This window comes from Carassius carassius, chromosome 5 (assembly GCF_963082965.1).
Source record: "Carassius carassius chromosome 5, fCarCar2.1, whole genome shotgun sequence".
Classification (NCBI taxonomy): Eukaryota; Metazoa; Chordata; class Actinopteri; order Cypriniformes; family Cyprinidae; genus Carassius; species Carassius carassius.
Genome location: NC_081759.1, coordinates 16541881 through 16565070, shown reverse-complemented (window position 1 = coordinate 16565070; position 23190 = coordinate 16541881). Strand labels below are relative to the sequence as shown.

The 23190-nt window shown below is 36.2% G+C and overlaps 1 protein-coding gene across 1 annotated transcript in view; it reads right to left on the bottom strand.

Moving 5' to 3' along the window:
- Window positions 1–8339: 8339 nt before the first annotated feature.
- vps37d (VPS37D subunit of ESCRT-I) overlaps window positions 8340–23190 on the bottom strand; it is a 31677-nt gene continuing 16826 nt past the window's right edge. The window contains exons 3-4 of the mRNA XM_059549909.1: window positions 14909–14991; window positions 8340–9190 (exon numbers count right to left, since the gene is read on the bottom strand). Of these exons, the coding sequence (XP_059405892.1) occupies window positions 8711–9190; window positions 14909–14991 (563 nt within the window). The 3' untranslated portion in view covers window positions 8340–8710. The remainder of the gene's footprint in view (window positions 9191–14908; window positions 14992–23190) is intronic.

The window sequence follows — 23190 nt, the reverse complement described above, 5'->3', positions numbered from 1 at the left end:
CTTTCCTGCTTGGAGGCGCGACCACGGAGACCATAACATCTGAATATTAATTTATATAGCTTAAGTCAACATTGAAAATAAGGGAAATTTCTCGGATTACTCATCCAAAATACGGGAAATTTCAACATTCATCTTTCTGTTGCTATCCCTCTGCTGACAGCAGAAATCCGTACAACAAAACTACTGTATTAACTAACGTTAAGCGATTTGTGAAGCTAGGTCTAACGTGACTTTAGTTACAGATTGGTGTGAAATCGTGCTCTCACAACAACCACGCTATCTTAAAAAGCCCAACATCACACTAAGGTTGCTTTAAAGTAAGCAAAACGATGCTTTGAAAACATCTGTTCGCTGGAAGGGCAAGGGTGTGACAACAGGACAACAGCACAGAGACTTGACAGGTCTGATGGAGGGGCTATTTTATTTTACAGGAAAATACTAAAATGGGAAGACAGCGAGAAAAGAGCTCAAATATGTGGAAAAAACGGGAGGGTTGACAGTCATTAATTACACTTTTGAAACACAGTTAAAAGTCCATGTGTGAATGGTTGTTAACACTAACGGTTACTAAACTAGCAGCTAGGTAGAGCGCAGCTTACCGGATTACTGTATACTGTTTGACGCTGTTCCAGTTCTATGATTTGCAGCTCCTGAACTCATCCATTTGTGAACTGAACATTAGACTCCAATGACTTGTAGCTTTGTAGCTATTCTGAAGTGTAGGCACTCACAAAACAAACAAGGTAGCCGAAGATCTCTGTAATGCAAAAGTGCGGCAGCAAGTCGTCGTCTGTGCTCCACTCTTTGTTGGAAATTTCATATGGATCCAAACCGTTAATAGTGCCGATTTTGTCCACATACCGGTCCCTTACATGCCTATTTAGTGTATCCCTATAAATCCCACGACCTTTTTTGTGATTTTAACATATTTTTTCTTTCTCTCAACTCTGCTTCTTCTCGTTCAACTTGCTGTATTTTTACATTCGCGAGGCCATTAACATGGCCGCCGCGTCCCAGAATGCAACACGGTGCCCAAGCCCTATAGTGAAACGCGCTGCAAATACTTCACAACACGAAACGCGCTGCAAATACATAAAAAAAACACCATGAAAAAAAAAACTCACCTTTCAGTTCACCAACAACTCCACTGACCAGTAGCCACTGCACGATAAGCAAATCCAAGTCGGGTCCGACACTTTTTGAGGTCTCCTTGAAACATTTCCATAGTGGTCAGTGCTATTTGCAGCGCGTTTGTTAATTGCATGTGATTATATGATGCAGTCACACTTGAAGCAAAATTTGTTAGTTCTGTTTGTTGATTCAGGGTTAGCATCATCTGGGGTCCTCTGAGGGTCAGCATCATCTCTTCTCAGGTGTTCTGGATCCATACTGGAGCTTGTGTAAATCCCGTGGCAAAACATAGAAACAAATAGAGACATCATTAGCATAACTGCTGATCCAACAAAGTAAAATTAATTAGTTTAACCCAAGCTAAAGAATAAAATGCGAATTTGATCAGATGCAACTACACTCACAATTTAAGATACATTATTCGAATGCTTGGCGAAAGAGATGCGTTTTTAATCTAGATTTAAACAGAGAGAGTGTGTCTGAACCCCGAACATTATCAGGAGGGCAATTCCAGAGTTTGGGAGCCAAATGTGTTTTTAGTGGACTTTTCTACCCTAGGAACTACCAAAAGTCCAGCGTTTTGTGACCTTAGGGAGCGTGATGGATTGTAACGTGGTAGAAGGCTAGTTAGGTACGCAGGAGCTAGACCATTTACAGCCTTATAGGTAAGTAATGATAATTTGTAACTGATACAGAACTTAATAGGTAGCCAGTGCAGAGACAAAATTGGGGTAATATGATCATATTTTCTTGACCTGGTAAAGACTCTAGCTGCTGCATTTTGGACTAACTGTAGCTTGTTTATTGAAGAAGCAGGACAACCACCTAGAAGTGCATTATATATATGCATGTGTTGTGATGAATTGGAGCTTGTTTGGTTATATGCATGTGTTGTGAAGGATTTGCAGCGCGTTTCGTTATATGCATGTGTTGTGATGATTTGCAACACTTGTGTTGTCAAACTGATGAAGATGTTTTCTTCATTTGCTGATGTTTTTTCAATTTGCATGTGTTTTCTTAAGTTGCGCTGTCTCGGCCACTGTAGATAAGACCATCCAGAAACAAAATGAGCCCTAAAGAAACCATTTGCCCAACACAAACAGCCTGGAGGGACACCGTCTGAGAGCGAAGGAAGGTCATAACCCTTCTTTTTATTTCAGGAGGAATTTTATCAAGCGGAAAATGGACATCCAGTCCACCAGTAACCCATCTAAACAGATTACAATGGGAAACAAAGACTAAAAGCATCAATATTTAGAAAACGATTACGGAACGGTTAGATAAAACATTGTGATTCTCCCAAAACAGCAGTTTGAATGCACAACAGATGGTCCGGGCGTCATCCACTTTCCATGGCCCTATACACAATAATGTGTGTGTTTGTGTCTGTAAAAGCACATTTGCAAGAATCTCAGCAGGCAGTCATTTCATTGAGGGTTCAGCATTCATAAAGCCACACAATACATTCACTTCATACCGGTCAAATGATGCTGTGCTGAAATTTATAATAATGATGTTGTGACTGTAATTTACAACAGAATGTCAACAGGCCTGACAGCACATCATTTGACACTCCTCAAAGATGTCATCTGGCTGAACAAAGCAGGCCTGTTCAAGAGAAAGCCTCCATCTTCCTTTTTTATGCAAAGTGCACTGTGAGATCTGTCTGTGCCTTGGCATACTATGTGATTGAACCACTTTATTGCCAGGCCGCATTTAGCAAGATCACAGTCATTTACAAAATGAAAATACTCTTGCTAACTGTATATACACTTCCAGTTACCTCCAATCTTATGATGAGATTTTGTTTAAGAACTTTTTCCATTTTGGAGTCAGTGAGCCAACTAAGTCATTGTTACCCGGAGGGGATTATAATGATATAGTTTGAGACATCTTATGGACAATACTCTGTTGTTATGTGTCTCTCCTTTCACCGTTGGAGAAGCAGAACCTCTTCACAGCGGCTAGCTCAGAGTCTCTTCCCAAGAAGGCCACCATCCCAGAGACTTTTTGCAAAATGGCTGCCAGCTCAGAGACTGTTCATAAAATGCCTACCGCCATGGTCGCCATTCCAGAGTACCGTCATGTCTGAGCTGATCTTCCAGAGCCTCGCCATGTCAAGCCTGCCAAGCCAAAGCCTGTTCACATCAGGGCCACTACTTTTATTTATATAGTGCTTTTAACAATACAGATTGTAACAAAGTAATTAACAGCATTAAATTGGAAAATAGTGTGTCAATAAAGTAAAAAGGCAGTTCATCATTGAATTCAATTATGCATCATCCAGCTCAGTTCAGTTTAAGTAGTATCTGTGCAATCAAGTCAACGAAAAAGCCGGTAAGTAAGTATCCCCAACTAAGCAAGCCAGAGGCGACAGCGGCAAGGAACCAAAACTCCATCGGTGACAGAATGGAGAAAAAACCTTGGGAAAAACCAGGCTCAGTCGGGGGGCCAGTTCTCCTCTGGCCAGACGAAACCAGCAGTTCAATTCCAGGCAGCAGCAAAGTCAGATTGTGCAGAAGAATCATCTGTTTTCTGTGGTCTTGTCTAGGTGGCCATCTAGGACATTCCAGAGCAATGCAAACTCTACGCCCAAGAGACATGCAGACTCTACACTCACTGGGCATGCAGATTCAATGCTCCAAGCACCGCAGTCTCTTTACGATCAAGTGGCACGGTTTCAGTACTAGCAAGCCTACTGTCTGCTACTCACTCCTGTTGCCCTGGCAAAGCGTCGTCAGCCTTGGAAAAAGACACTCTACTCCCTGAATTTGATCTCAATGCTAGCCCAGAGAAGGCTCCTGATCCCAAGTCTAGCGTTTGCTCCAGTCTCTGACCATAGTCTAGTGAAGTCTTCAGCTCTTGAGCACAGTACAAAGATGGCTTTAGTTCATGAATCTACTCCTGAGACAACTCTAGTCCCAGAGTCTGCTCCAGAATTCGCTGGACTCTCTGAATCCATTTCCGAGCCTCCTCCAGCCCCCAAGTTTGCTCCAGAGCTCAATCCTGTCCATGGGTCTGCTTCCGAGTCGGCTCCTGTTCCCCCTGAGGGGGAAACTTCTGTTGCAGAACCTCCTCTAACAGTAGCAGCGCTCTTTCCCTCTTTCTCTTTTTATCAAACTCTCCCTGTCACTTGATGCCTCTGTTACAGCTGTGAGTGCTGTCTCTGAACTATCTTTGTCTGTTGAAGCTCCTGTTGCTACTGCTGTAGTACCTCCAGAGGTGGTGACATCCGCTGAAGAGCCTCCAGAGTTGGCGGAGGTGTTCGCTTCAGCTCCTCTTAAGACAGGGGTGCCCACTTATGAACTCTTTGTCTGTACAAGGTCTTGGAGACCGTCGGTGAATCCCGTTATACCAGTCTCAGCAGAAGCCAATCATGAATTCTCAGCCCTGCCTATTTTGGTTGTTAAGACTATAAGAGACTTTCAAAAACATAAAAAAATCTTAGTTAGTCTGATGACCTGAATGGCATTTGGCATTTTCCACTTGAAGAAATTTGTTTCATGGATTCATAATTCTGAATGCAGTATTACTGAGATGAATGACATGTATTACAGATGTTGTGCTTGTTTATTTTCTTGACTGACTTTTGCTATGATTAAACCCGACTGAAATCTGCAGCATTAAATCGACCAAATGAATTCAGTGCAGAACAGAAAACACCTTCTTGTTTATGTGTCGACAACATTCCTCCTGCCTCCACAATGAAAACACTGATCTGGTCCATGATAGCATATGCTAGAATGAGCAAATCCACTGGGCAAATAAACCCTTGAAGGCTGATAAATGAACTCTGGCTTTTAGGAGTCAAATCCCTCCTCTGGGCTGCCCCGCTGCATGTCAAGAGCCAGTGTTGTGGAATGAAAACGAAGACATATTGGAGTAGCAGGATTTGAGGGACTCTGAGGAGGGGAAATCGGATCAGGGTTATCACGTTCAAGGTCACCTTATGCTAGATGTGCCGATGGTTTGACAGATGTGGACTCTGTCTGACCTCGCAGACTAACGCTGCCACTATGACGGGATGTCTGAAGGGTCAGAAACACAGAGAAGAGGCTTCTTGTTCTTGGAAATCAGTGTGCCTCTAGGCTTCATGCTAATTCTTGCACAGTGATGTCATACGACTTCAATATATGATCTACTGAGTTAGTTTCATGTCATGCTCAGGCTGGAGTCACCACAGCATCAGGAAAACAGGGGTTTGATTTATAAAAACATCTTTTGGTCAATTCCTTTACTGTATACTGTAGCTATTCATCGATGCCACAGCTGATATTTAATATATTTATGTGATATATAGGTACATCAGTAACACTTTAGTATAGGGACCAATTCTCACTATTAACTAGTTGGTTTTAGCATGCCTATTATTAATTTATTGGATGCTTATTAGTACTTATAAAGCACATATTCTGCATGACCATATTCTACATCCCTAATCCTACCCAATATTACACTTAACAACTACCTTACTATTTATAAGCAGCAAAACAGGAGTTTAGTGAGGGAAAAGTCATAGTTAATGGTAACTTAACAGTGAGAATTGGAACTTTAAAACAGTTTCAATGGTAAATCTGATATTTTAATCAAATTTGTTTTTGAGTTGCATTATTATATAGAAAAGGAAAAAAAAACAAACAAAAAAAACAACAATCTGGGCTGCGTTTCCTAAAAGCATCGTAAGCTTATAAGTATATCGTAGACCCATTGCCACCAATGGTCTCTACAATCAACTTGCTTTCAAACTTACGATCAATGCTTTTGAGAAATGCAGCCCTGATCTCATGAGAAAACTAATTTATGAGGTGGTGTATGAATTTGTAAGTCGTGATTTATACAAAAACGTGCAATTTTGGGGAAAAAAGTAAGCGAGAAGACTGTATACAAACTCAGGAATCAGACTGTATGAATTAATACAAATTAGCCATTTATCTGCTAAAATGTAAAATAGTAATGAAGCGAGTGTGCAGTTTAAAACAATTTTCATGTTTTTTTAGAAATGTAGGCCTGCTGTTTGTGTTCATGATGGCTTTCTATTTGATAAGCATTTTTAATGACTCTAATAATGTTGTGATATACTTGTCAAGTAAAAAAAAATATATATATTCCTTACATTTTTGCAGATCCTCACACATCTAAAGGATGAAAAAATGATGAAATATTCACAAATTAGCGAGAAGACTGTATACAAACTCAGGAATCAGACTGTATGAATTCATACAAATTAGCCATTTATCTGCTAAAATGTAAAATAGTAATGAAGCGAGTGTGCAGTTTAAAACAATTTTCATGTTTTTTTAGAAATGTAGGCCTGCTGTTTGTGTTCATGATGGCTTTCTATTTGATAAGCATTTTTAATGACTCTAATAATGTTGTGATATACTTGTCAAGTAAAAAAAAATATATATATTCCTTACATTTTTGCAGATCCTCACACATCAAAAGGATGAAAAAATGATGAAATATTCACAAATTAAGAATTAATTCCCACAATTTATTAAATAGTGGCACCGTTTTACTAATTTGTTCCCTCATTTTAGTTCAATTGTGGCCACATTGTACTCATTCTTGGTCTTTGCTGAATTCCACTCATGTCAGAAACAGATGGAGGTTAGTAAACATTTCTGTTCTGCACCTCTTACTGTTCCTTACGGGGTGTTGAAAGTAAAGGCACATAACACCAATCTATCCATTCTAATAGTTTATAATGCATCATAATTTCCCATAGCTGCTCAAAATACAATATCTACTGAAAGTGAACGCAGGACTTTCCGGTCTGGAAATAAAGTCCTAACAAATAAACAGTGTTTGATGTCCTCAAGGGGTATTCCATAACAGGATTTCCATAAATAATTACAACCCTCACACTTAGATATGATTTTCATTGGCGCTGGTTTAAGAGCACACTTATTATAATGCATTTTGTGCCAGTCCCAGTTTATTTCTATCTCTATTCAGCTGTAGCTTAAATGCATGTCCCTGAAACAAAATCAGCCGTCTATGAGAGCTCAGTCAAAGACAACAGCGTGTCCATACTTTCTTACTACCAACTCCACTGCAGTCACTAAAAAAAAACTTGAAATAACAAAGTGTTTGGCAAGTTTGGACTTTCAAAGACTTCAGCTACAGCTGTGTCAATAATAATAATAAACCGTCTGAACCGTTCTCATTGTAAAACGAATCTCGCACAAACAAACGTATGAGTTCATCTAACCCAAGCTCGTAATCTTTTATATTGTGTATTACTTGGATGAAAATTCCCTAATAAACCAAAACTTATCTGATATAAAAATAAAAAATAGGGTGAGTCTGGGTCATATTTCACATCAAAATCCAAAGAAACATAAATAATACACATTATTTTCCATCAAGAAAACTTTTTAGGAAGACTAATATTTTAGATTCTGCATTTGTTTTATGTAGTGTATGCACAGTTTTCAATACGATATGAGCATTTATTTATTTGTAATCTACACTGTTTTCAATAAAAATAATTCAATTTTAAAAAGAAAATATAGAGAACATTTAAAAAGAAGAGTTTTGTGCACAGTTTTATGACAGTCTTATTACTGCAGTTTGCACAAATAGTTTACTTAGGCTTTTACATTTATTATTATTATTATTCACTTATTTTTGTATTTCACTATATTCTAAATAATTAATTTTTTTTAAAAAAAGAAAGCATTTCTCATTTTTATGGACAGTTTTTTTGCATTGTGACCACAATATTCTAAATAATTATACATTTAAAAATGAATATAATACACACCATTTCATTAAAAAAAAATATACTACATCATGAACAAACATGTTTTGTAATAATAATAATTATAATTATTACGGTTATTATTATTATTTGTTTCTTATTTTCTTATTTACTCTTCACAGATTTTTTTTATAAAGTAATTGATACTTTGTATAAAATATATGAATATATCATTAACAGATCAACAATAATAATAATAATAATAATAAAAAATAATACATGAATATATCAATAATAATAAAATAGAGGAGTAAAAAATAAATAATACATTTACTGAGATTTATACACAAAACAAGGGAAAACTAATTTTTGAAACTCAAGTAAATTTGCTGTTTTAAGAATAATTCTATGCTACAAAAAGAAAAACATATGGATTCAGAAAGAGTGCAGCCAGTAAAAATTACAGTAAGAGCAGGAAAATAAAATACGAAACATCAAGATATAGGTTTAAAATAAACATCATGATTAGACTTTATTGAACACCCATAAACATTACAAAAAGGTGCCATATTCCAAGTTCCTCTACAGCCCAAAAGACCTTCCAGTCAAAAAGCAGTGTCTCAAGAAACAGGGCACTTCCCTTACATAAACAGCAGCTAAACTCCTGCCACGTCCCGACTTAACCCACACAAATACCAAACAGATCGAAGTGAACCGAACAAGCAACAATGACAAGCGACATTAACAAATACTTTATGGCTTCCGCTCTCCTCCCTTTTTGGGTACATGAAGTTTTGATTTCATGGCAGCATCATTATCATATATCGACTCGATGAAGGCTTCACATGGTCTCTGCATAACTTGGCTTTCATGTTATCGACACGGAGGCTCGGGCTGACGGGGACTGGGCCTGTACAGCTGCTGCAATCGGACCGGTCTCACCGGCCACCCGGGTAACTGTCCAATTACTCTCAGGCCGACAGGCTGCCCGGGGCAGGAGTGACGGGCGCAAGGCCCCGAGACCTGCGGCTGGCCTGAGCGGGAGTCCAGAGGAGGTAGGACCGAAGAGGACGAAGAGGAAAGCGGCAGCAGGATGGCTGGGGTTAGACCGTATCGGAGCTGGAAGACACGGGGAGGGCCGTGTGCGCTGATGCCGTTTGGCCGGGACTCCTTATGTTCCTCCTCCCTCTTCAGCTCCTCCTCCTGTTTCTTCGCTTTCCTGTCGGCTTTGTTGAGCTCCTGGAGCTTCTCAGCTTGAGCGCGGCGGATATGGTACGTCTTCCTGCGGCTTTGAAAAGAATCAAGGAATTCCTCCAGGGGCACGTGGCCCTCCATGAACTTCTCCAGCAACTCCTGTGAAGGTCAAATGATAAATAAACAGGTATTAGAGGACAGGAAGTCAAGCCGGATTCATAACAAGTGTGACGCAGACGCAAACATCCTTTTTCCGACTCATCGTCTTCCAAGACAAACGTCAAAAGCTAGTTGTATAAAGAACAGTTATTTCTATATGACCCTTCAAAATGACTTTGATGGTGGAATCTCATGTGGTCCAATTGATTACCTCATTTAAAGAAATATTTCTGCATTAAATAAACCTTGCAAAAAAAAAACACAAAAAAAAAAACAGCCTAAGGTGGTTTGCTGGTCTTAGCAGTTGTAAGATGGTCAGCCGAAATCCTTGGACACAATACATTTACCTGAAGTACCCACTGAGATTTTACTTAATATTTACATTTTTTTTTAACATATTTATATTTTCAAGGTTCTCTGATATCGGTTAATGGTGACATGACATGCAAGTAAACAGATAAAATATTGAATATTTTTTGTTATTTTATTGCATTGTTTTTATTTAACATAGTGCAGTAAAAACTAACCTCTTTTTAATTGTGACTTCACATTACATTCAAAACGGTGTTTTGGGAACTCAAAGCAACCATACACAACACGAAACAAAACAACACAACAAAACAAAACACAACAACACAAAACAAAGCAAAATAAACTATTAAATAACACAACAACACAAAACAACACACAACACAACAAAACAAAACAAAATAAACTATTAAATAACACAACACCACAAAACAACACACAACAAAACAAAACACAACAACAAAACAACACACAACACAACAAAACAAAACAAAACAAACTATTAAATAACACAACACAACAACACAAAACAACACACAATAAAACACAACAACACAAAACGAAACAAAATAAACTAACACAACACAACAACACAAAACAACACACAACACAACAAAACAAAACACAACAACACAAAACAAAACAAAATAAACTATTAAATAACACAACACAACAACACACAACAAAACAAAACACAACAACACAAAACAAAATAAACTATTAAATAACACAACACAACAACACAAAACAAAACACAACAACACAAAACGAAACAAAATAAACTATTAAATAACACAACACAACAACACAAAACAAAACAAAATATAAAATAACACAACACAACCAAACACACAAAAAATATAAAATAACTAAAAAAAACTAAACAGAACAAACAAAACAAAAATAAAATCTATTATTATTATTATTATTTTAATAATTCTAAATTATTAATATTATTAATATTTAATCATTCTAATTATTAACTCTTAGACAGAAATGTAAAAATAAAAATTAGATAATTATAATAGCTTTATTTCATGCAAAAATGAGAAAATCGTCAAGTGTTTTTTTTTTTTTTTTTTTTTAGAAACCTGGTGAAATGTCGTAAACCTCTGTCCACAAAAATGTTGGAAATTATGTAAATGTGTATATAAAATTAACCTTGCACAATACTGTGTTCCAAAATGTGTTAAACTCACAGCACATGCAGAGATGGAGTTGACTACATTTACTCCAAATTATGAGCTGTGTGCATGTAGACCACAGTGCCGCGCTTCACTTTGAAACATGCAGCGCAACAGACTACATACTAAATTAAATTGCAGCATTTGTTATGCTAATTGCATTAAGCTATATCAAGGTTTCAGCTTCAAGTTTGATTAACTGTGCAGACCTATTTAGTTGTTACCTAGTTATTCATCCTTGGTTTAATGAAGCTGATTTTCTAGCCTGGTCAGCCTAAAAGTGACTAAAAACTACATGTTTTATAGTTATAACACGTATTGTTAAGTAACATTTTTAGTTACTTGACAAAAACACTGTGGGGCTTAACAAACAGACAAAGATGATGTCTGCACAAATAATCATACAATAAATTGACCATGACCCTGAAGTGTCTGTGGAAGGCTCTGCTGGAGGGGGCAGGTGTCTACACTCTGTCTGTCTCAGTATGGGGGACTGAATAATTGATAAGTCTTGTCTGCACAAACCCACCCCCTAAATGTCCTCACAGACAGAACAATAAAGACTTACAGAACACCTCCCAGAAAATAACATGCTTCGAGCAACTCTAACCCACTACTGTTATTATTAATCTAAAACTATTTCACTAGTTTTCATTAATTGAAAAGACAAAAACATGAAATCAATATACATATGTAAATATTTGCTGAAAATCTTAAGAAAAATTTTGAAATTTGGCAAGTACTACACTTACTAAAACTAAAACTGAAAAAGCTAAATTGAAATAAAAATAAATAAATAAACAAATTTATTAAAATAAAAAAAAAGTATATATAATATATATATATATATATATATATATATATATTAGTGCTGTCAAACGATTAATCATGATTAATCACATCCAAAATAAAAGTTTTTGTTTTACATGTGTGTGTACTGTGTATATTTGTTTTATATATATATATATATATATATATATATATATATATATATATATATATATATACACATGCATATATTTAAAAAATATATGTTATATTTACACATTGAAAATATTTATATATAATATCAATTATATTAATATAAATATATACATGGAAATCTATGACAGACAGACAGATATTATATACAAGTTATATATAAATATATAATTTTAAACGTGTTTAAACAAAATTACAAAAATTTAAACTGAAAATATTAAAATAATACTATGATACTATAAATAAATAATATTAAAATAACACTGGTTTCTAGAATGTTGCTCAGTGGTTTTTAATGGCTAAATTCAAAAGAGCGCGCCACTAAATCTGTGATATTCTGGTCTATAGATATGGCTTTGGTCCCCCTTCCAGTTCAAGTCTGTGTTTATTCCCCTCGTTTAACTGTTTGGCAAAAATCTTTGACAAAATTATCATAACACACCTTTCCAAACACAACAAACACTGCATGACAAGTTATTACAATAGAGCCAGGGTTTTTTTCAAATCCCTCAAGCATAAGCGATAGTAATAATGCTTACCTCAGTGGGGTTTCCCTGTGTAATCAACAAAAAAATTACTACCGCATGAATCCAAAGTTATGCATTCAAAGATTTTATTTTTAAAGGACCATTTGTCTTAATGGATGAAGCACAGCCCTCGAACCGTGTTTCATGTGGTCTCCTGCTGTTTATAAACTTGTTATAATTCTCAATCAAGGCGTCATTAAAATGTTATAGTTTCATATGAGAACAGACTATGAACAGTTGCCATCGGCCCTTTTCCAGACACTGTTGCACTAATAGAACATGCAAGTCCTGTGGGAATTCACGGCCTAATCCAGCTCAGAAACACACGTGCGGGACTGATGTTTTGTCTGGCACGCTTCCTGCTGAAGGCTGGCTCTCTGTACAGCTTACTTATGATGGAGTGAGATCATCAATTAGATGGCAGCGGCATAATGACAAAGTCACAGAGCTATTGATCGGGCCTGTGTGGGGTGGAAGACACAGTGCTTGTTTACAGCCTGAGGACGGATAAACCTACGGAGATCAATCAGACCAAACCGAACGGATGGTGCAGGGCGGCTCAGACAACAAAAGAAGACGTCTAAGGAGTATTTTTTCCTAATGGCCTATGTTGTGCTGAGCTGTTTTAAGCCCTTTGTTAAATAGTCTGTGATGCTAACAAATTATGTAATGAATGGTGACATTCAATTTGTGGACAAATCATTCTTCGGAGTCATATTTTCAATGAATCCATTCAATTGGTTCATAAAGTCAACAGCTCACTGATTCATTGACCTGAATATAATTGTATTTTCATGAAATTACAATAAGCACCAATAAGTTTGGGGTCAGCGGGATTTTTTTTTTTTAAGGAATTAATTTTATTCAGGAATGACAGATTAAATTGATCAAAAGCCACAGAAAGGACTTTTACATTGCTACGGAAGGCTTCTATTTTAAATCAAAGCTGTTCTTTTGAACTTCCACTGGTTTTCAAAGAAATATAAAGCAGCACTGTTTTCATACTGATAATATTAAGAAATGTTTCTTGAGCAGCAAGTAAGCCTATTAGAACGATTTCTGAAGGATCACATGACCCTGAAGACTGCTGAAAATTCAGCTTCTCATCACAGGAATGAATTACACTTTAAAATATATTAAAACAGAAAATAGTTATTTTAAACTGTGATAATATTTCACAATATTACTGTATTTTTGATCAGCTGAATGCACAATTGGTGAACCTAAGAGATTTCTTTCAAAAACATAAAAAAAATAAAAATCACACTGACCTCAAACTTGAATGGTATATGCAGTGAATTGCTAAATCATTTTTATTTATTTATTATTTTTGTTAAACAGTTTATTGAAACACACTTTTTTTTTTAGAAAAGGTTTTTGGAAAGACTTCCCATCATTAGTAATGAATGCTAACAAGAAACATGAGCACATGGATGAAAAACAGGCATGTTCATGATAAAATGTAATTATATCCATTTAAACAGATGGATCCATTTTCATGCTTCTGAGACGAGCAACGAGGGCTGATGTTATAACAACTGTTCTATTTATATCCACATTTTTTTAATATTCTATTACTTCATGACTTGTCCTGTACCTGTGCTATACATGTGAAAAAACCTCAAAATCAAGCAGCTTGTCGAGTACTATTATTAAGTAATTAAATATAACATTTTTGCATGGTGGGCAAAAAACATATCAAAGATTTATTGAAGGAGGACCCTGAGTCAGATCTAGAGACCAAAATATAATTGAGACGCGGAAGCTGGCTTTTTCTGTGGCTGTGGTCTTTATTTTGTGAAATCTTTACTGATTTGTATTTATTTTAAGATAACAATTGAAGCAACTTGGTTTTACCCGATTATCCATAAAAAAAAAAAATGATAAAATGTGAATATCAAACAGGATACATCAGCCTTTTGAAGATAAGGCTAAATAATCAATGTGTTATCACAAAACTAAGCATTTAGATTTCAGCAACTGTGCCAAATTGCATATTTTTGCTCAGTTTGGCCATCTGAAAAAAAAAAATTACTGTCTTTTTCTTCTTAAAGATGAGTTCCATATTCTTCTGTATCACATGCGAATTATAATTTTTTTTCCTTTGTTTAAAGTTTCAGCAAACTGTTCCCTTGAAAAAAGGGATTGGTTGGGTGGTTGGGTTATACACCTATATCAAGCGTAATTGGAAATGCAGCTGAGCACCAGGTTTGGTCAAATGTTCTTCATGAAATGTTGGGAGTGCTGGTTTTCCACTTCTGGGACAAACCACAGTGCTGGAGACATTACATCAGTTGTGATGAGTTTGCCTCATTTCTTATTTATGACACACGGGCTGTCAATGCTTTAAATCATTGATTAGATCACAGATCCATCTTTGTAAGTAGTGCATAGGTTAGTGGATTTGAGGGTGGATTTTCACCCTCAGATTCAGATCAAGTGGTCCAGTGTTAATAAGGATGGTGTTATGTAGAGTAAAGACTTTCTGCACTTTTGTCAGGCTTTCATTCTGCTTTGTTCTGGTTCAGTTGGCAGGGCATGTTCATTCAACAGTCTGTCTGAATAAACAACATCCTGAGAGTACTGCTAAAAAAGCAACATGTCAAAAGTTTCCCCGCATTTTTGTTGTCTTTTGATACAGGGTGAGTAGGGACTGAGAAGAAAAGACCCACAAAGAGTTTCTGTATATATAAAAGGAGCAAGGATTTTGAAATCACCTCAGACTGTTCTTCGGCATGTGTGACCTCCTCCTGGAGCAGATTGTGGGCAGTCTGAGGGCTGTGCTTCTCCGTGAAGGCCTCTGGAAAACCACAAACATTTCATCTCAGTCAGTTTCAATTCTCAACACGACACTGGCTCAGAATCGCATTAAACATCACTATGAGAGATGGGAGCGGAAATTATTATATCTATAGATATTACTGTGACTCTGCATTGCTTCAGTTGCCCTGCTGCAGAGTCTACAGCCCTACAGCAAAAACTGTGAAAGACAACAGAGTAATATGTAGATAATAAATAACCTACTTCACAAAGTTGTTCAGTCATTTGAAGAATTGAGGTTTGCAATTAGTCATTAACTCACTCATCAAAATGAGCTGTTATTGATATGCATAGGGAAAAATGTTTTTTGCTGTATATTTTACCTTGCAGTTATTATAAGTGGACTATAGGTCTATAGGAAAATTTGCAAAAAATCGGCAGATGGGCTGAATGAAAATGTAATTTCAATCTCAGACAGAAGGTGGAAAAGAGATCACCTTTTTTTTTTGTTGCACTAATTAGCATGCAAATGTTTACAGCAATGAGGAGCATGTTTTTGTGAGTTGTGTAGTGTATTCCCAACTTCTGATACTGAGCAAATGTCTGTATCAGTCTGAAGAGTAGTTAATTCAAATTGTGAACATGCATTCAAAGTGTGAACATACATTGTGCTCAGAAGAAAAACAAATCTAGAACACATTTACTCAAATAACCACTAGTAAACAGTAATAGCTGAAGATTGCCATGCTTGAGTTGCTAGTGTTGCTCAACAATAAACTTAATTAGGCATAAATAGAAACAGAATAATTCTATTGTCAAACACACCAGATAAAATCGAGGAACGATTTTGTTGGAATCACTTACAGAACATTTTTTTGTAAGCTGATGAACGATAAAAACAGATCAGAATCCAGACTTTAAAGGACTTGAGTAGGCCTATTTAAAGCGGTTTACAGATTACATAACGGCAAAGCGATTATAATTAACAACATTCATACTGTGGTGTGGATGGCCATATGGTTATAGTTATTGTTTTTGGTGTGAATAGACTGATTCCCACTCTCAGTTATCAAGTTAAAAACTTCCTGACTGAATCAAGCGAGCAGCGAGTTAAAAGCTCACTCACTGAGCTGTCAGTCTGTCAGAAACTGTTACACGTTTGAACGTGCAAGCGTGCATGAGATTTGAGAGCTATGTATGAGAGGATGATTTCCAAAAAAAACCAGCAACTTACATTTCTGTCTGTTATTCACATAAAGCAATCACGTGTCCTCAGAAGATTGAAACATGCTCTTGTAGGTGCATGATACAATAAATGGCACATGAGTACTAAAAACAAAACAAAAAAACACATCAGCTGATAGGAACCCGCTGCACAAACAGAAATGCGGTCTCTCTGGGGCTGGTGACTGAGTGCCAACAGGACAAAGGAACATTGCAACAGTGTGTGAAAACATTGCTAGTGTGTTCAGCTGTGAAGAAGCTCTGCTGCTTGAGTGTTGTGTAAAGTGTGGGACTGAAGCTGCTCTCAGGTGTCTTCACAGTGTTATCACAGGGCCCTGAGAGTGAGGGTGGACGCAATCACTTTCTGTTAGCTCGTGTCTACTGATGACAGTGAGGGGCTCGGACCCTCTTAGTGCTGTGCTGGGGTTGCTGTGGCAACCGGCAATTATGCTAATGTACAGATGTGTTGAGTCCACAGGGGATGTGAAAAGCTGAGCTAGTGGCCATCGAGGGCACAGACAGTTCACGGCAGTGACAGCATTTGTGCTTCAGTGAGCCAGAGCTGCTCCCTAAACAAACCTCTATTACAGGATGGAAATGCTCCTGAGAAAATGACTAGGGAGCCCTGGTAAAATGAAGGTATCAACTGGTAAACCATTTAAACGGTACTTCACCACTTAGAAAAAAAAAAGTTCATTTTAATAAGGTAGAAAAAAAAACTACCATTTATACAGTGAAAAGACACGGATTTATTAAATTTACTATATTTTTTAAGGTAAGTTGTTGCAATCAATTTATTTTAGCTACATTTATATAAACAAATGTAGTTGACTAACTTTTGAACATATATATATATATATTTATTAAATGTAGCTAAAATAAATGGTTTGCAACAAAAAAAAAAGAAAATCACATACACAAATATATATATATACTAATACATGCATTAGTGTGTATCTGTAGGTTCTGGCCGTGTGCCTGCTGAGGCATGTCAGCATGAGTGAGGGGGAGTGGCACACCACGTGGATGACCCCGGAGACCCATGCCATGAAACGGTAATGGAAGCTGACAGACAGCCAAACAAACACTTGGGGAGCAGCTGTGGGTGACCTACATACTGAGGAGAAACCATGCAGATGGGCCACAGGGCGCTCGCTTCACGGCGAGGAAACTACTGGAGCCAGAGATATGACCCGGGGCTTGTGGGATCTCACAGTTATGATGGCTCGTGAGTGACATGAAGCTAAGGACCCAACGCTTTCATTGTTGTGACAAGACAGATCACCATCCTCTTCTGGAAGTGGTCATGTGAAATGAAAATAGAAACCGAGACAGAAAATGAAACGGAAAAGAACTGAGAACTGAAACCAATTAGGCGGAATGACCAAACAGAGACCAATCAGAGAAAGAAAATCATCATTCACCTGGACTGAACTTCAGAGATCAATATCCAGAGCCAAGCTCTGTCCTCCCTCCATGAATACATAATGCTAATTGATTTAATTAAAACACAATCGTTTTGTGCCAAACAAAAGGTCTTTTGAGATCAGACTTCACCATCTTGTTGGCATTTGTTAAAGAAACACATTCTTATTCTCCAAAAGTCAACGGTTTCTTCTCACAGGATAACCCTTGTTAAAAAGAAGTACATTTTAGCATTTTGAAAAGAATAATTTGGAAATTATGTAATTTGAAAGAATAAAATTGAAAACTGAATGTAACTGACTTAACTGCATTTACAGTGGGGAAAATATTTATTTGATCCCATGCTGATTTTGTAAGTTTGCCCACTTACAAAGGGTCTGTAATTTTTATAGGTTTATTTTAACATATAGAGGCAGAATACTAACCATAGAATCCAGAATAAAACACATTATATCAAGGTTAGAAATTGATTTGCATTTCAGTGAGTGAAATAAGTATTTGATCCCCAAGCAAAACATGACTTAATACTTCAACCCTTTACTACAAACCCTTTTTTGGCAAGCACAGAGGAAAAAGTTTCTTGTAGTTGGTCACCAGGTTTGCACACATCTCAGGAGGGATTTTTATCCACTCTTCTTTACAGATCCTCTCTTAATCCTTAAGGTTTCTTGGCTGTCATTTGGCAACTCAAAGTTTTGGCTGCATCCACAAATTTTCTATAGGATTGAGGTCTGGAGACTGGCTAGGCCACTCCATGACCTTAATGTGCTTCTTCAGCCACTCCTTTGTTTCCTTGTTGGTCTGTTTCGGCTCATTGTAATCCTTGACCCATCTTCAGTGTTCTGGCTGAAGGAAGGAGGTTCTCGTCCAAGGTTTTACAGTGCATGGCCCCGAGATCTTGGCCGGAGCTCCAAACCAAGGGCGAAAGATGGTTGTTTTGGATGTCTTCCATTTCCGGATAATCGCATCAACAGTTGTCTCCTTCTCACCAAGCTTCTTGCTGATGGTCTTGTAGCCCATTCAAGCCTTGTGCAGATCTACAATCTTGTCTCTGACATCCTTTGACAGCTCTTTGGTCTTGCCCATGGTGGTGGGAGAGGTCGGAATGGAAGATACAGATTGTGTGGACAGGTGTCTTATACACATAACGACATTAGCTGACGTTAGAAATAACTTCTTAAAGTGACAGGACTAATCTGTGCTCCACATCGGCACATAACTGTGGGAGTCAGAATTTTTGCTGGTTGGTAGGGGATCAAATAATTATTTCACTCACTTTAATGCAAATCAATTTCCAACTTTTATATAATGTGCTTTTCTGGATTTTTTAGTTGGTATTCTGTCTCTATCCATTAAAATAAACCTTTCTTTGTAAGTGGGCAAACTTACAAAATCAGCAGGGGAGGAAATAAATATTTTCCCCATTGTAAATTTAAATTTAGATGAAATATAATTGACTGCACATTAGAGTACCTATTTACTGTCATGCTCCTGGACTCATTATCTTGTGTTTTCATTCCTCATGTTCTCTGTGTGTCCTAGTTCCTGTCTTGTGTTAATTGTGTCATTATGTTCAGGTGTGTCTTGTCAATTAACCTCTTTATGTTCCCCTTATAAGTTCAATTCTGTTGAGTGTTTGGTTGTCTGGTCTCGTCGATTTTTACACCTTCACCTTGTGGATTAACTCTATGTGGATTATTAAAGACTTTTTATCATCATCTGCCCCGTTTATGTGCTTCTCTTCTGCACCACACCATGACACTTACTGTAGACCACTATTTTTATGTAATTTCATAATGACTTCTATTGTCTTTGAAATATGGTTAAAGTGTACTGCTGAATACTGACAAGCATTCATAATTTTTTGTGGTTACACATTTGTAATTTCAGTACATTTGAATTACATGAATTTTAAATATAATATTAAAGCACATCACAATAATAATCAAGTACTTTACTGTTTACTTTACTGTTCTTTAGTTTGTTACTTAACACATCAAAAAATTACTTTTAATCTGATATTATTACCTCACACAGTATACTTTGTGTGCACTGAATTGTGCTAAAAAACAAAAAAAGTGTTCTCTCTTAAGTACAATTAAGTGGCTTTTTATTTCACTAATATTATATTATATTATATTATATTTATATACTTTTAAGATTTGAAGTATATTACTATGCTTCTTTTTTGACAATGGAATCCTATTAACCATATTAAATCAGTTGTCAGCATAAACAAAAATTTGCATTCTCTGAGTCCAAAATTAAATTAAATAATAAAAGTATTATTTATTAGTGTAATAACTTGATTAACACGTAATGCAGTGACGTATATTTGACAAAATAATATCCAATCACATGCGATTAAAAATGATTATTTCATTTATCATTTATGTACATTTATGTATATTATTTATTGATATTTTTAAGTAGATTTTTATTACATTTTCAATTCAATTCAATTCACTTTTCTTTTTTTTCTTTTCTTTTTAGCTTTTAGTAATTGTTTAATGTGCTTTTGTCAGTTATATTACAGCATTTATTCATATTTTGAATTACCTTTTATTATTATATTTTAGTTGATTTTAGTACTTTAACTTATTTTCAGTCATTTGCCAAGGCAACAAGTTTTTTAAAGCTTTTTAAAGCATTTAATCTAATATTTATATTATATCTCAGCTTTATTTCAATTTTAATAAAAAACTTTTTAATAGTATCTGTTTTAGTTAACAACAATAACAACACTGCTCCTGACTTATCAATAACCTAGAAAAAAAACTGTTATTGCAGTGTTAGTGCAGCTTTCAAAGGATGCAAATTAACCTAATTTGATTTTACTTGCTCAAAATTGGTTAAGAATAAAAAAAAATCTATTTTTGTCATGCCACAAAAGCATTTTAAAGTGAACTGAAAACAAATAATTTTTTTCTTGCCAGCTAGGTGATTACCCTAATTATTATGTCAGTAAAATATGCATGAGCATGCTTCTAAGCATGAGATATTAGCTGACTCACATTGGTGAATGACTGACTGAAGATTAATTGTTCATTGCAAATACATGAGAAAACACATTCATTTGAGCAGCTAAAAGAACTTAGCATGCAAGAGCCGGTGGACCAGTCAATTTTTCAACGCAATGCCCTCTGTCAACCAAAGTCATGTGTCAATGGAATGGACTCATTAATATGTATGGAAGAAAAGTGCTATTTACACAAGGACTTCTGACAGTATAAAGCCACCTTGAAATGTTAACACTTTAGCAAACATTTTTTTTTTTTGCATCGCAAACTAATGCTGCTGTGTCATCACATTGCTATGATCAGCTTCCCATCATTAATTCAAGAATATTTTCACTTTCCATAACTCACCTTCTCTGTCAATAAAGAAATTGCTGTGTACTTAGACAATGATGGACGGTATACAGGTATAAGAGTGACATCTATTTGGAATAATTGATTATCTGAAATTTACTCCATGTGGTTTAGTTCACATTGGCTTCGTTTAATGGAACTCTTGGCAAAACTAGTTTTAACAGACTTGATTAATGTGTGAGCATATGCACAGGAAAAATTGCAAAGCCCTTTACTTTGCAAGCGTGTGTAGGCTACACATACTCCCTCACTTCCTGTCAAAATAACAGAACGGTGGGTGTTCTTTTGTGGTCTTTACAGATAAATACCACCGGCTGCTTTCCTGTCATCAGAATGAAAGGAATGACTTCAGACGACTAACGCACCCTGGTGCGTTAGCATGTGAAAGCCTGCGCATCATATCCTCTCATATTCATGTGTAAAAGATTAGTTCAGGCCAAAAATCAACATTAATGTTCTAAAATCGGTCTGCTGTCATTTCTTTCCATAGAGAACAAAAAGAAAATTACATGAAACTATCATAATGCATGACAGTTCACAGTGAAGATGTCAAAAAGAACCATAAAAGCTGTCCATATGGCTTCTGCAAGACTTCTGAAGTCATAAATCAATGAGGATCTTTGCCCAGAAGAAAGTCATACAGGTTTAGAACAATATCAGGGTGTAAATAATTCACACTTCTCCTTGATTAAAGCACCAAACTGACTTCTGTAATGCTTCTGCATTGCAAAATTCTGTGTTAAAGTGTAAACCTCTGATGTCAAATTGGAGGGGAAAGCACACCAGCGCCCTTCTGAAGAATGCACTCATTGAGGGCTTTTGTTCGGGTTTTCCTCAGGTCAAAACAGACAATGTGAGGATGCCACACAAGCCCAAACGCAGGGATGCAGGTGCCTGAGGAGACCTTTCTGTTTAATTAAAAGGCTTGGCAGCTAGATCAGCATGTGTTTTATTCTAATTAACAGCAACGTGCTCAAAACAGACTCAACACGATTACATCTCTTTCAATAATCGTATATGGCCCTAAATGGCTCATAACACAAATTGGCACTAACAGAAAAAGCACTATGGCATTACCATGTTTTTTTGAGCCAGTATTGTGGTGGTTTGGAACAAGTAAAATTTTATATATTTTTTAAGGTTTATATACACTACACTACAGTTCAAAAGTTTGGGATCAGCTATTTCTGCTTGTCAAGCCTGCATCTATTTGATCAAAAATACAGTAAAAACTGTTATATTGTTAAACATAATTACAAAAAAAAAAAAAAAAAAAAAAAGATTTCTATTCTTATGATAGCACAGCTGAATTTTCAGCAGCCATTACTCCAGGTTTCAGTGTCTCGTGATCCTTCAGAAATCATTCTAATATGCTGATTTATTATCAATGTTGGGAACATTGGAATTATTTTTTGGAACCATTTTTTGGGGGGGATTTTCTTTGATGAATAAAATTCAAAATAGAAATCTTTTGTAACAATATATACCATTTAATTTTAGGGTCCGTATATTTTTTCTTTCTTTTTTGATAGAAATTTATATTTTTATACAGGGATTTGTAAAAAATTTTTTAAATGATAGTAGTGATAGTAAAGGCTTTTTACCATTTCAAAAGATTTCTACTGTGAATAAATGTTGTTTCATGATTGCCACAAAAAATATTAAGCAGCACATAATGCCATCAAAAGGAATACATAAAAATACATTAAAATAGAAAAGTAACTTTCCAACTATACCACGCTGAAACCAATGCAATAACAGTTCTATAAAATATATAATTGAGAAGCAGATCGATCCTATATTATAATACTTATATCATAGTACTGCGAATGAACTTGAGCACAATCTACCATATTACAGAAAATTCATGCTTATTAGTGGGATTTGTTATGGAAATGTTTCTAATATTCAGCAAAGCATTAAGTTTATCCTCCCTTTCAATGTCACTGAGCTTAGGCCAATGTGAAAGAGTCAAACAAAGAAATGTCAACATAATGTATCAAGTGTATTTTTTCTAAGGGCTTTTGGCGTGGAGTTCCCAGTTTGGGTTTCTCAGGAGATTGATTTCAAAAGCTTGTGAGAGGCCCCTTTTTCCCACTGAGTGACTAAGGCCTCGTGTGTGGTAGCTCAATGGCCCTAATCCAGCTTTGATAACTGCCCCCTGCATTCAAACACTGAGAGAGGGCCAGAGCGACTTCACATCCTGTTAATTACCAACT